This window comes from Rattus norvegicus, chromosome 2, assembly GCF_036323735.1.
Source record: "Rattus norvegicus strain BN/NHsdMcwi chromosome 2, GRCr8, whole genome shotgun sequence".
NCBI classification, from domain to species: domain Eukaryota; kingdom Metazoa; phylum Chordata; class Mammalia; order Rodentia; family Muridae; genus Rattus; species Rattus norvegicus.
The window spans coordinates 93326220-93339393 of record NC_086020.1 but is presented as its reverse complement, the minus strand read 5'-3'; the positions used below and the strand labels follow the sequence as shown (position 1 = coordinate 93339393).

Below are 13174 nucleotides of genomic sequence, written 5' to 3'. Positions count from 1 at the left end.
TATATTATTTGTTTATATAATCCCCAGATTTCTCCTCAGAAATTGTTAGAACTTTTTTTAATAATAATTTGTTTACCTTCTGTGTTCCCCTCTAAGCTTTAAGCTCTGAGAAAGCAGAAAACATTTCTATTTGTCCTTAGTTATATCCCCTAAGATGTCTACCACAGCGGAGGGATACAGAGATGGTCTGTGTGCATTTGACAGATGCACGTGGATGGGAGCTGGTTACATGGCTCACTACCTTTTCGGTTCCCAGGTTCTGACTGTTCAGTGCTCTCTTAGCACCACCACCAAACAAAACGTATAATTGGTAAACCACCAGATAACGACTTACTATATGGAATACATTTCTATTTAGGCATACAGGAATTTAATAATGTATATAGGATCTGTTATTTTTCTCCCTTTTTATATTTTTATTTTTTTCAGAATAGAAATTGCAATTTAATAAAAATATGTAACACTTCAAGAATTTGCATGTCATCTATGCGCAGGGGCCTTGTTAATCTTCTCTGTATCGTTCCAATTTTAGTATATGTACTGCTGAAACGAGCGCAATTTGTTACTTTTTAAAACAATTTCTTTATTTATTTCATGTATGTGAGTACACTGTAGCTGTTTTCAGACACACCAGAAGAGGGCATCATACCCCATTATAGATGGTCGTGAGCCACCATGTGGTTGCTGGGAATTGAACTCAGGACCTCTGGAAGAGCATTCAGTGCTCTTAATCGTTGAACATTTCTCCAGCCTGATCCATTACTTTTTTTTGCATATGATATTGGTTTATTTCAATATTAGTTATGGTACACACACTTTTATATTTCTGTTTGTTTTTCTGTATTAACAAACTAGGTTTATTCTGATGTCACCAATGCTAGCATATTCATTTATTCAGCGTATAACTATTAAAAGTTAGGTCAATTGGGAGAACACCTTAGGAGTCACCCAGAGAATTCATAAACAGTAGGACAAATACTTACCTTAGAAGAGGCTGATTAACCAGATTGGCCAGATGACAGAGAAACCATTAGAAAACATTATATTTTTAATTAAAAACTTGGAGACTTTTTTTTTTTTTTGGTTCTTTTTTTCGGAGCTGGGGACCGAACCCAGGGCCTTGCGCTTCCTAGGTAAGCGCTCTACCACTGAGCTAAATCCCCAGCCCCGGAGACTTTCATATGTACTATATTTACATCATTTCCTGCCCCAAATTTCTTCTTAAGTCCTTGATTCATCTATCTGTTCACATACGTATATACACAAACATATACATATATATATGTATATATATATACACAGACACATACACGCACATGTGTGCGTGCACACAGACAGACAGACAGACAGACAGACACACACACACACACACACACACACACATACACACACACACTGAGTCTATGTGTGTATGTGTTTAGAGCTGGCCCATTGGGATTGGCTAACTCTCACCCTGATGAAGTGCGACAAACTATTCAAAGCTGTTAAGAAAATGATGAGTCTTTTCCATGGGGAGCTCCCATAGGATCTATTACTTATAAGGACAGAACAACCTCCCCTTCATTCCATGTTATTTAATTAACATTTAATGAGTTTCTGTTTTCTGGGAAGAACTTCTGGGGAAGTTTCATAAACAATGAAAAGAATGAAATCTTACTGTGTAGCCCAGGCTAGCTGCTTGGACTACAGGGGCACACCACCAGACCTGACTGGGAAGACCAAGGAAGAGAGGTGTAGCTCTGAAGCATCTCTTCCACTCTGATTGCCTGAATGAATTTATCCCAGCTATACACTGAGTCCGAGGTACTTCATCTGTTGGAACAAATAAATTATTTTCATCCTAAAAAGAGTATCGTGGGCAAGCTTCACAAAGACACCTTTGTGCACTTATGAATGAGTTAGCAGGATTTTTTCAAAGATGTTTACAATAATCATGTAGAAATAGCTATTTTGTAAAGTCAGGTGGTTGATAATGCCTACAGTATCCATGACACACACAGGGTACCCGGCAGATCACAACGGTTACTACCAACTTTAAAAAGTAAGTTCCGGCTTGCTTTCCCAGCATCTTAGACACAGAACACACCCAATAAAGGGGAGGTCAAGCGTCCAGCAGTGAAGTGTGATCAAGGAAGTAAGTACGGAAACATGCCTTCAGATAACTAACAAAAATACTTGTTACCCTGGACACTTACCAAATTAGAGCAAATGTGTGTGTGTGTGTGTGTGTGTGTGTGTGTGTGTGTGTGTGTGTGTATGTGTGTTGCTAGTAATCTCAAATGTTCAATTTTTGGCAAAAATTACAGCAAGATATAGTAATGTTTGATACAAATGGATTAATTGGCCGTGATGGCATGCAGATCGGTTTACTGGCCTTAGGTATCAAGGTGAGTTTGTTCTTGATGGATGCTGTCTCTAGCAGTAGTTTATGATCACAAATAGATTCTGATGATGCTGTTCAAATACCGCAGTGTGGCATATTGGGCGAATCCTTGGAAACCTGAGAATAGACTAAATGCTGCAGGCTACTTCTTGACAATGCTCTTCAAACAGGTTTCCCGCTGTAGTCTAGCATCTGACCAAAGGCTTTGCTTCCACTCCAAGAGATGGGGCAGAAAAACCAACATGGAGGAAAGACGATTTATCTCTCCAGAATACTTTCTACTTTCTGTTACTTGGATATCCATGTAAGGGTGTTTGACAAACGCAAAAGTAGCCCCATTTAAGGTTCAGATACATAGCGGTCATACTGTACACTTGGTATTGTTAATAACAGAAACGGATATGACCATCAAGCACATACAGAAGTCCTGTAAGAAAAGAGGCGGTCACCCTCTTCCACCTACTTGAAGTCTTGTGAAGATCACCAAGCACACACGCATGCAGAGGCCAGCCTAGCCAGCACAGCCTCTGCTGTGCCCACATCTTCACGGTCGGGGAGGTCTGTGTCCTGGATAGTACACACACTCAGAAGAACGTGACAGAATATTCTTGTTCATAACAAAAGAGTTTGGAGACAGAACACTGAACTCTGTCACACTCTCAAAAGAGCACCTTGCATATACAGGTGGGCCACCTGCACTCACATCCTTCCGGTCTGGCCAAACATCCTTGGAACCTGATGGATTTGCTTTTCTCTGAGCCACTTTCTCAGCAGTTACTCCTGGCTGTGTCCCTAGTGCAGATAAAGCAGTCCCTCTCTCCTGGCCAACTTTTCTGGATTCCCTGACTCCCAGAGGGCGGTGGCGCCGTCTGCCCTGCCCCTTCCCGAGTGGCTATTCGAGGGCGGGGCTGAGCCGGGCCAGGAAATGCCCCGGAGTGGGTGTCACCTGCCGAAACAACTTGTTGATTCCCAGGAGCTTTGTTGGCTCTGAGTGTGGCTCACCTGTCTCGGGAGCGCTGGGACGCTCGCCCACCACTGCTCAGCCATGAGCAAGTTGGGCAAGTTTTTCAAAGGGTCTCGCTCTTCTCGGGCCCGCGCGGCTCCCAGCGCTCAGGAAGCCCTGGCTCGACTCCGGGAGACCGAGGAGATGATGGCCAAGAAGCAGGAGTACCTGGAGAACCGAATCCAGAGGGAGCTTGCTCTAGCCAAGAAGCACGGCTCCCAGAACAAGCGAGGTAGGCTGCGCCCCAGGCCAAGCGGCTCTCACCCACCCCCTAGCCCTTCCCTGGGGACAATCTTCATGTAGGAGTCTGCGTCCCCCCAGGCCGGCTGGCTTGCCTCTCTAGGAACCAATCTGACCCCAGGGCCTGGTGATTGAAATGAGCTGAGCTAGGCACTTGCCAGGTTGGCAATATGTTTAGCACCAAAAGCTCTAAGTAAATCGTGATGAGCAACATTTGTACGTAATATTTAAATGACCCAAGTCAATCCGTGATGAGCTTGGAATCAAAAGTTTAAAGTCAAGATGCACATTAATGACCACTTTTCTCTTGTCTTGAACTCATGTCTTAGATTTTAATGGTACTTCTTGGTTAGAGCTCTTTTTTATGTGATATTTTGCTCATCGATTTTGGGTATTATTTTTGAGTTTTAAGAATATTGCATTCAAAGGAAGCTTAACTTGCGAGTACGGTTTCTGGCACCCACTTGGGCTTCACCCTTGGCTCACTACTTCCTAGCCCAGCTCTGCTGACTCCATTACATGCCAATTTTCTCCCGTATGTTTGCCCGAGTCACACATACAGTTTATGTGTAAATAAATCTCTGGGGAAGCGTGTTCTATGATGTTCTGGTTTATCTTGTTCCTCTGCTCTTGAAAGCTTCAGTAGCCTTTTGTGCAGTTGCAATCTAGAAAAACAGAATCAAGAGATTAAATATTAAGTTTCCTATCTGGCTTTTAGTACACACAAAGGACTTTGAGTCAGAAATAACTCTTGGTGAAGCCTGTCACACCTTGAACCTTTTGCTCTTTGTCAGAGTTCATTGGCTTGCTCGGCATAGTGCTCTCTCTGTAAGGCTAGGCCTCAACAGTGCACATCGGTTCTGTGGGCATGCAAACCTAGGAAGGAGACGAATGGTTAGCTCTTAATACCAGAGCAGTGGAGGACACCTCCCACCCTCCCACCCCCCACATACACACTGGAAGTGACAATGACTTTGTTTACTGACGAACTCTGAATATTTGTGACCCTATGTCAAGCTTCTTTACCATAAATGGTTTGTGGAAGGAACATTTTGCCTCCTCGTGCCCATCCTCCTTTTCCCCATCTCTTCTTTTCATCTTTCATGGTCTGTGTCTGCCGAGGGCAGAACCCAGTGCCCCATGCATGCCAGGCGAATGCCACACCCTCAGTCCATGTTAGTCACACTGAAGCCCTGGGAAGAACTAGCTCATCCCTATGTCACTCTTATTCAACCTGGGAAAGCAGTGATGTCTCAGGCAGGTGACCTTGGCTCTGCATCTTCTTATAAAAGTGGGCCTGGATATATATAGGCTCTTGTTACCACGATGAAAAGGCCAAGTTTCATTCTTCTCTGCTATTGCCTGTGACTTTAGCCACAGTACAGCGTGGCTTAGAGTTAAGGACTGGTTTCTATTTTTATTCCATGTTAAAAATATTTTGGGAACTTATTCCGTGACATTTTCTAAACCGAGACCATGCCATTACAGCTGGCTAAAAAGGCAGTGTCCATGCTGAGACTCCACTCTTCCTTGCCGGCCAGCCCTGTGCTCTGAAGGCTTGCTGGGTGTCACAGCTCCGACTCCCCGGACACAGTTGGGGACTGTGTGTTCCTTTGCTTCCAGTGGTAACTCGGTAAAGGTCTATTTAGTAATGTGAGAATGTGAACGTCTATTTCTAGGAATTTGTAAAAATGTAGATTTGCTTTCAGAGAGTGAAATGTACACAGCATGGGTTCTATAGGTTTCCAGTGGCGGTGCCCTAAGGTGTAGCACGAGCTTACATGATAAACAAGGACAAAACATTTGAAGAGAATGCTGAGTACCAACCCAGCTTCCTTAAGTTGGGGAAGTTACACGTGCACTGTGAGCAAGCAGTAATTGGGGCAAAAATTGATTCATCATCGCTTAGATATGTGAGATCAATGTTGTTAGCCCAGGCCTGGGCTCCAGTGGCCCTGGGAATAAGCAGAGGCTGGCTTTCATGAGACCATCTCTAACATAAGCTATGGAATGAATTTAGTCACAGGCCAAGCATTAGAAGCCCCATCAATAGCAATGTGTCTCCCAAATAAACCAGATAACTCCATAGACAAAGCCATTCCCTTCCATTAGCTGCTAAGGATACTTTCAGATATATAGGAAAATCAGTCCCCAAATACTGACCCTGTGCTACAGAATGGCACTGCTAGATTAGCTGTAATTTTCTCTGTAATCTCAGAGACACAATGTATCCTCAGTTGGAGCCTTACTTCCATAGATGGCCATCTAATGTGTCAAGCATCCTAGCTGAATGGCCAGTAGTCTCATACCAGAGACCACAAGTTCTTCAGTGATGAATGTCTCCACAACAGAAACATAGACAGCATTTTGAATACCCAAAGGGAATTTTACTGGTGAAGTGGGTAACTTTTATTTTTTATTTATCTTTTCTTTTTTAAAAAGACCTAGAATTTGCTGACAGTGAAGATAATAAATAAAACAGGGTGGACTGCTCCGGAACCCACATGCTGAACTACAATGCCAAATAGTTTGTGTCATAAGAACTATATGAACTTCCTTAAGAAACTAATTCAGGATGCTAATAAGGTCCCATGAGACGCTCCTGAAATGTTTCTTCTGGCATGGGAAGCAGATATTTCTCACTCAGGTTTCCAAATGGCAACAGAAAGAAAGAGAGAATAGGAAGGAAATAGTCCCTCCAATTTACTAGCTCTTTGAATATCAAATCATAAGTTATTAACTTTAATGGATATCACTGTAGTTCACGCTGACCAGGCTGGCCTTGAACTCAAAGAGATCTGCTGCCCCTGCACTATAAGTTCTGAGATTAAAGTCATGCATCACCCCTCCTGGGTGCTATGTATGTATGTATGTATGTATGTATATATATGTATATGTGTGTATATATGTATGTATATGTGTATGTGTATATATGTATTTATGAATGTATGTATGTATGTATGTATATATGTATGTGTGTATATGTATGTGTATATATGTATTTATGTATATGTGTGTATATGTATATATGTATTTATGAATGTATGTATGTATATATGTATGTGTGTATATGTATGTGTGTGTGTATGTATGTATGTATGTATGTATGTATGTGTATTGGGGGGTGGTAGTTTCAAGACAGGGTTTCTCTGTGTAACAGCCCAGGCTGTCTTGGATCTTACTTTGTAGACCAGGCTGATCATGGATTCACAGAGATCTGCCTGCCTCTGCCTCCTTTGTGATGGGACTAAAGGTGTGTGCCACCAAGCCCAGCCCTAGTTAGTTTTTAAATAAGTGAAATACATGTCAAAAATGGATCTCACTGGTGAAATCACAAATACTTTAAATATGCGGGTTGACTACAGTGGTTTAGGGGTACCTTTCAGTCCCCCAGGTTTGAACAGGTGAGGGAATCTTTTGGACCCATAAGTAAATATCAATCTGGTACCTGTTTGATCTCAAATCAGGGATAGTATCTGGAAACTGATCGAGGTGGATCATGATGAATGTTCCTTCCATAGGGCATATTCCAGGGACTGAGTTAAGCTTCACTGATCTCGTAAATCAGATAAACGAGTTGCTTTGCCAACTTACTACAGAATATTTGTTTAGCAACATAGGTGCTGATCTATTTTTCCTGAAAATTGGTTGAATTATAACTAGCAGTAAGGAAATGCACAACTGTCTAACTCTGACCTCTGACCTCAAACTTCTCTAGAGATTATCATTTGCCCTGTCCCAGAAAGAGTGTGAAATACACACAACCAAACAGGCCCTGCACCTGTGGTGTCACGATGTCCCAAAGACGAAATAGCTGGAACAAGATTTATAATTTAACTAAAAACTTCAGGGAGCCGGAGATGTTAAGGACAGTTTATTCAGATTACTACAACTCTTGCATTATACCTAGTGATCTGTTTTGGGCAAAAAAAGACTTACTATATGTCACTTAATTCTTTCCCTACTTCTTTGCCGTGTCACCGAGAGCAGCGTATGGTCCTGCCTGTTTATTGAAGTCACCTGGACACCAGCTCTTACCCCAGAGATTCTGATCTAACTGCTTGGAACTGGACTCAAGTATTGGGTTTCCAAAAAAGGGCTTCCAGTTTGCTCTGCTCTGGGTGGGAAATCTAAGTCCATTGTAATTTTCTACTGTTAATGAGGTTGGAAATCTAGGTCTGTCCTTCTTCCCAGCTTCTGGGGTCCTTTCCCCATCCTAGGACCCATGGGCAATGAATATTAGTATGATTCTTTGAGACAGGGTAAGCACCCTAACTCTTGATGCCCCAGGCAGGTGGCTTCAGAAACTGACTTGTGTGGTATCTTAGCACACTGGCCAGTGCTGACATGTTGGTTTGGCCCCACCCTGTAGAGGTGTCTGTTTTTATTTCTTCTTGAGGTGTTTTTTTATGCCATCCCAGGTGATGGCTGGGATGGAATATTGCGGTTTAATTGTAATAATTTGACACAGAGTACTGGATGCTGTCGTTCGGAGCCTGGGCCTTAGAGCGGTCAGCCCTGCTTTGATTTGTAGTCCTTCCTCTAACTGTGCCACTCTGTTCTCAGACCAGTCAGTTGGCCGGTCTAGTCACTTCTCATATGGCACTGACAGCATAGATCCTCGAGCTGTGTGGATAAGCTACATCACGGTGAAGAGCATTCAGTGGACTGTAAACATCAGCCCCACGTCTGTAACAATTTTCTTCAAGTTGAAATTAGCTCAGATTTTTCTTCCAGAACAGCATTAAATAAATCTCCATCTCCTTTCATATATTTGAGGACAGCAGTCACTTCTCCAAGTCCCCCTTTCCTCAACTTCCCCGATTCCATTGCCTTGAAGACTCTTCTTGTGCTAAGGCTGGCTTACTATGCTGGACCTAGAGAAAGGCTGGTGAAATGCCTGGCCTGCGAATCACACCCGTGGGCCAGGAACTCCAAGTGAGAGGGTTTGGATCCAGTCGGGGGTTATCTGTAGGCCGTAGGCATTGACCGTGTTGATAAAAAAGTCAGGGTAAGCAGATTTGGGGGGAAAATCTCTCTCTATCTCTGTCTCTCTGTCTCTCTCTGTCTCTCTGTCTCTGTCTCTCTCTCTGTCTATCTATCTATCTCCCCTTCCCCCCCTCTCACACACACACACGCGCGCGCACACACACACACACACACACACACAGTTACACATAGGATTCCAGTGAAACACGGTGCCGGAACATCCATTTGGTCTTTTCCTCAGAGGTCTGTTTGGGAAAATGAGTTTCCAATGCAGAGTCCTCAGTTTCCCTTGGGAGCCTGGGCTGTGAAGGAACAAGGTTGAATTTTGTTTTGGAATCTGGATGCAAACAGGGCATTGCCAAGGCTGTGTGTGTGAGTAGTCGAGCTGGGTGCTAACACACTGGGATCCTTTCCGTATGGAGTGGGACTTTGTTCACAGCCTACTCTTATCTCAGTGGGAGGAGCCTTCTGTGCGGTTGATTTCACTTTTTAGTACAGTTGTCTTTAACCACTTCTTCCGCCAAAGGACTTTGGTGTAAAGAGAGCTGCCGAGGAGCCAGCTGGTTGCATGGCGGCTCAACTCGGGTAAAGTGAGACAGCATACATTGCAGGAGCGTGGAGAAAGCCTCCTGGGAGAGGAAGCTTACCTGATGACCTCCTTTCTGAAGACGAAGTGGGGCTCTTGGAACATGGCAGGGCTTTTATGGATATTTGCTGAAGGCTCATTCCCAGGAACCCCCGGAGATTCTAATGTAGACGCTGCTTGGCAGATTGTACACTCTGAATTTGGAACATACCCAGTGGTTGTGATCCCCACTAAACTTAAGAACCTGTGGCTTGTTCCTCAGCCACTAAATTGGAGCGGCTGACTACTATTGTTTCCTCCCGCTTATTTAATGCGTATTAATTGTTCAAACTAAGAGGTTTCACTGTGGCATTTCTGTATACACACACATCTATAAACATACATATATACATAAAAATATACATATATACACACATCAACTTTAATGAGTCCATCCTCTTTTGTCCTATCTTCTCCCCAGTTTCTCTCCTTCTCTTTAATGTTCTCTTTCTATGTTCCATTCAGTTGTTTTGTTTCCATATATGAATGAAAGTATGAGATAGGGTGTTTTTTTGTGTATGGCTTATTTTGCTTAACACAAAATTTTTTAGTTCAGTCCATTTGCCTGTATTCAACAAAATATCACTGTTCTGTATGCCGACAACCTATGGTGTACATATTGTTTGTATTTAGAAAATTCACCAAAGGATACATATTAAAGACTTGGTCTCCAATTTTGCAAGGTGCCAAAGTGGGCTTTTCAGATTTTTCTTATCATTAGTTCTCTGCCCTTATCAGTGGATTTATCTACTGATGGGACATCGTTTGATTAGCTGTTGGAAGATGGTAGAGACTCAGTAGGTGGGGCATTGTTGAAGAGTGTGGTTCTTGGGGGTATGTACTTGGGAAGTCTGTTTGTCCCCTGTTCCTCTCCCCTCAATTCCCTGCTTATTGTTTGTCATCAAGTGATCAGACTCTTGATCACCTCCCTCCCCCCTGCCATAATGTTCAGTCTTGCCGCAGGTCCCAAGTAATGGAGACTGGGGACCAGGAACAAAGTCTGAAACTAAGAGTTGATGAAACCTTGCCTCCTTTTGCCTCCTTTAGCCTCCTTTAGCCTCCTTTAGCCTCCTTTAGCCCCCTTTAGCCTCCTTTAGCCTCCTTTAGCCTCCTTTAGCCTCCTTTAGCCTTTAGGTGGTTTTCTGGGTGTTTCAGAGGGATGGCGTGCTGACCGGCAGCATGCTTGCTATGTTCGCCCCATCAGTTCATCTGTGGGTATGGCTCGGCTTGTGTGAGTGTCTGGTTCTTACGGATCCAGGGCTCTCTCAGATTATGGAAGATCAAAGGCTTTATTCCATACTCAAGGTAAAACTATCCATTATCACATATTGCTTTCTTGACCTTTGGTTATCTGATTGTTTTGTGCTACCCTCAGTATGCTAGCTCCTGGAGAAAACTGAATTGTATAGCTAGAACATTAATCAGTACCCATGTGTTACTTTATAATCAACTGTCCCCCTTTCTTCTTCAAAATAAGTTGGTGGAAAATACCCTGCCCCATGTCACCCCAGAAGTACCACTGAGATGTTCATTCTGCAGTAGGCTAAACTCAAGAATCTATACTAGCCCCACCCACTTAAACTGTCATTTAAAAACTTCTAGCTTACCCCTCTCTTTTTTTTTATTAGGAGTCATAATGTATTATTGGTTTTTTTTTAATTTATTTAATACTTAATAATAATTCTTTGGTTTCCAGGCAAACATCCCCCTCCCCCCTCCCCTTCCTTATGGGTGTTCCCCTCCCAACCCTCCCCCCATTGCCGCCCTCCCCCCAACAGTCTAGTTCACTGGGGGTTCAGTCTTAGCAGGACCCAGGGCTTCCCCTTCCACTGGTGCTCTTACTAGGATATTCATTGCTACCTATGAGGTCAGAGTCCAGGGTCAGTCCATGTATAGTCTTTAGCTTACCCCTCTCTTGATGTCTCTCTAATCCTTGACAAGAACTCTGTAAGACATACTTCAGCCACATGGTTAGGTATTGTGCAGCATGGAGTGAACTAGGTTTTTTGTTTCCTTGATTGCCCTTAAATTTTTTTATTTGTTTTCTGGAGTAAATAGAGGGTTTCACAGGGTTGGAAGGGAGAGAATCAACTAGCATGTGAGTGCCTACACTTACCTATCACACACACACACACACACACACACACACACACACACACACACACACCCCACAGTGAGAGAGAGAGAGAGAGAGAGAGAGAGAGAGAGAGAGAGAGAGAGAATAATAAATAAAAAAATTAAAATCTTGCCTTAGGGTTTGATTGCTGTGCAGAGACACCATGACCACAGCAATTCTTATAAAGGACAGCATTTAGATGGGGGCTGGCTCACAGTTCAGAGGTTTAGTCCAGTATCATCATGGCAGGAAGTACAGTGAGAGACAGTACACAGGCAAACATGGTGCTGGGGAGGTAGCCAAGAATTTTACATCTGATTGGCAGCAGCAGGAAGAGAGAGTGATGCTGGACCTGGCTTGAGCATCTGTAAACTCAAAACCCACCTCCAATAGCACATTTCCTTCAAAAAGGCCATGCCCTCTCCAACAAAGGCCTGCCCCCTCATAGTGCCGTTCCCTGTGAGCCTATAGGGGAACTTTTTTAGTTAAATCACAGTTCTCATACTTGCTAACATCCCCTCTTCTTGTTTAAATCAGTATATTATGCTTCTGCTTAGTATTTCAGATTTATTCTTATTAAACAGCACCTCTAGTTATCTTAGAATTAAAAAATTAATTCTTTTTTATATGAATTATTTGGTTTAGTTGAACTTTATTAAAAAACTACAATCAGACTTTTTGTTGTTATATAAATATTTATTCAAATATGTAAATTATTAAAATGTAATAGTATTTATAAAATATAAAATTAAAAATATTTTAAAATTAAAATATTAATAAGAATTTTAAATTTATTAAAATATTTATTTAAATTACATAACCGTTTATTAAAAGAGGAAAGCCAATGCCCTGTGGCATTCTGCCTGAGACTTCATTCCCAGGTGGCAGCTGCAGTATAGGAACTGAGCTTAGATGAGATGTCTCATTTAAGATTCAGCCAAGCATTTTGATGGCCTCTTGGCAGAGCAACACTTGACAAGAGTTTTATTCATCTACTGACCTATTTTCTAATTTTTGTCATCTTACTTCTATTACGTTTTTCTTCGGTCACATCCTACATATCTTGTAAATTATGCTTCCAAATCTAAAGAACACCGTAGGACTGTTAGTCATCGGAAGATTTAGCATGAAGGACAGGATCGAGGGGCTCAGTCGTTTCTGATTCTTCTGTGGGTTGGGCTGGAAGGCCATGGTGGCTTGAAGCTTTCCCTTGCACCAGTATGCCACCAGGAAAAGAAACCGTGAAGTTGGTTTAGTAGTTTTCAAATTTGGGAAGTCACGTTGCCCTCTAGCAATGGTGATGCTCTTTTCCAGCCTCTCAGACACTAAGAGTGTAGAGTTTTGAATCCTTCTTCAAATATGTGTGGCATGGATTTTTGTAGTTTTCTTCGATTTGTATTGCTTTGCATTTTATTGATTTATCCAACGTAAGTTAGAATCAGGAGAAAGTATATTACCCACTGTGACTGTACTGTAATAAAGGCCTTTGAGAAGCGGTGGCAGAGGGAACTGTGAGACACTCATGGGTGAACTTGGCGATTCTATTGCGTTTGTTGGCATTCAGAACTGCTTGTTCCAGCCAGCTTCATATCAGAAAACTCTATTATAGTCAGTGACCTTAAAGGCAAGCTACCCAATACTTAATTTTTTGAGTTTATGATTCTTGCTTATGCCCCTTTGAAGTGGGCATAAGTGATCTATTTTGGTGTTTGTCTTAGTTACTGCTCTATTGCTGTGAAGTGACACCATGAGCACAGCACTTATAGATGTAATCATATTTTCATTTATTAATGTATTTATTCATTTCACATCCCAATA

General features: G+C 42.5%; 1 protein-coding gene and 1 non-coding gene across 2 annotated transcripts in view; one reads left to right on the top strand and one right to left on the bottom strand.

The window, feature by feature from the left end:
* Positions 1 to 449: 449 nt before the first annotated feature.
* On the bottom strand, positions 450 to 556 carry LOC120101172 (U6 spliceosomal RNA). The gene has a single exon (XR_005501569.1). It is a non-coding gene; the product is annotated as a U6 spliceosomal RNA (small nuclear RNA).
* Positions 557 to 3318: 2762 nt separating this feature from the next.
* Chmp4c (charged multivesicular body protein 4C) overlaps positions 3319 to 13174 on the top strand; it is a 36924-nt gene continuing 27068 nt past the window's right edge. The window contains exon 1 of the mRNA NM_001017466.2: positions 3319 to 3618. Coding sequence (NP_001017466.2) covers positions 3429 to 3618 — 190 coding nt within the window. The 5' untranslated portion in view covers positions 3319 to 3428. The remainder of the gene's footprint in view (positions 3619 to 13174) is intronic.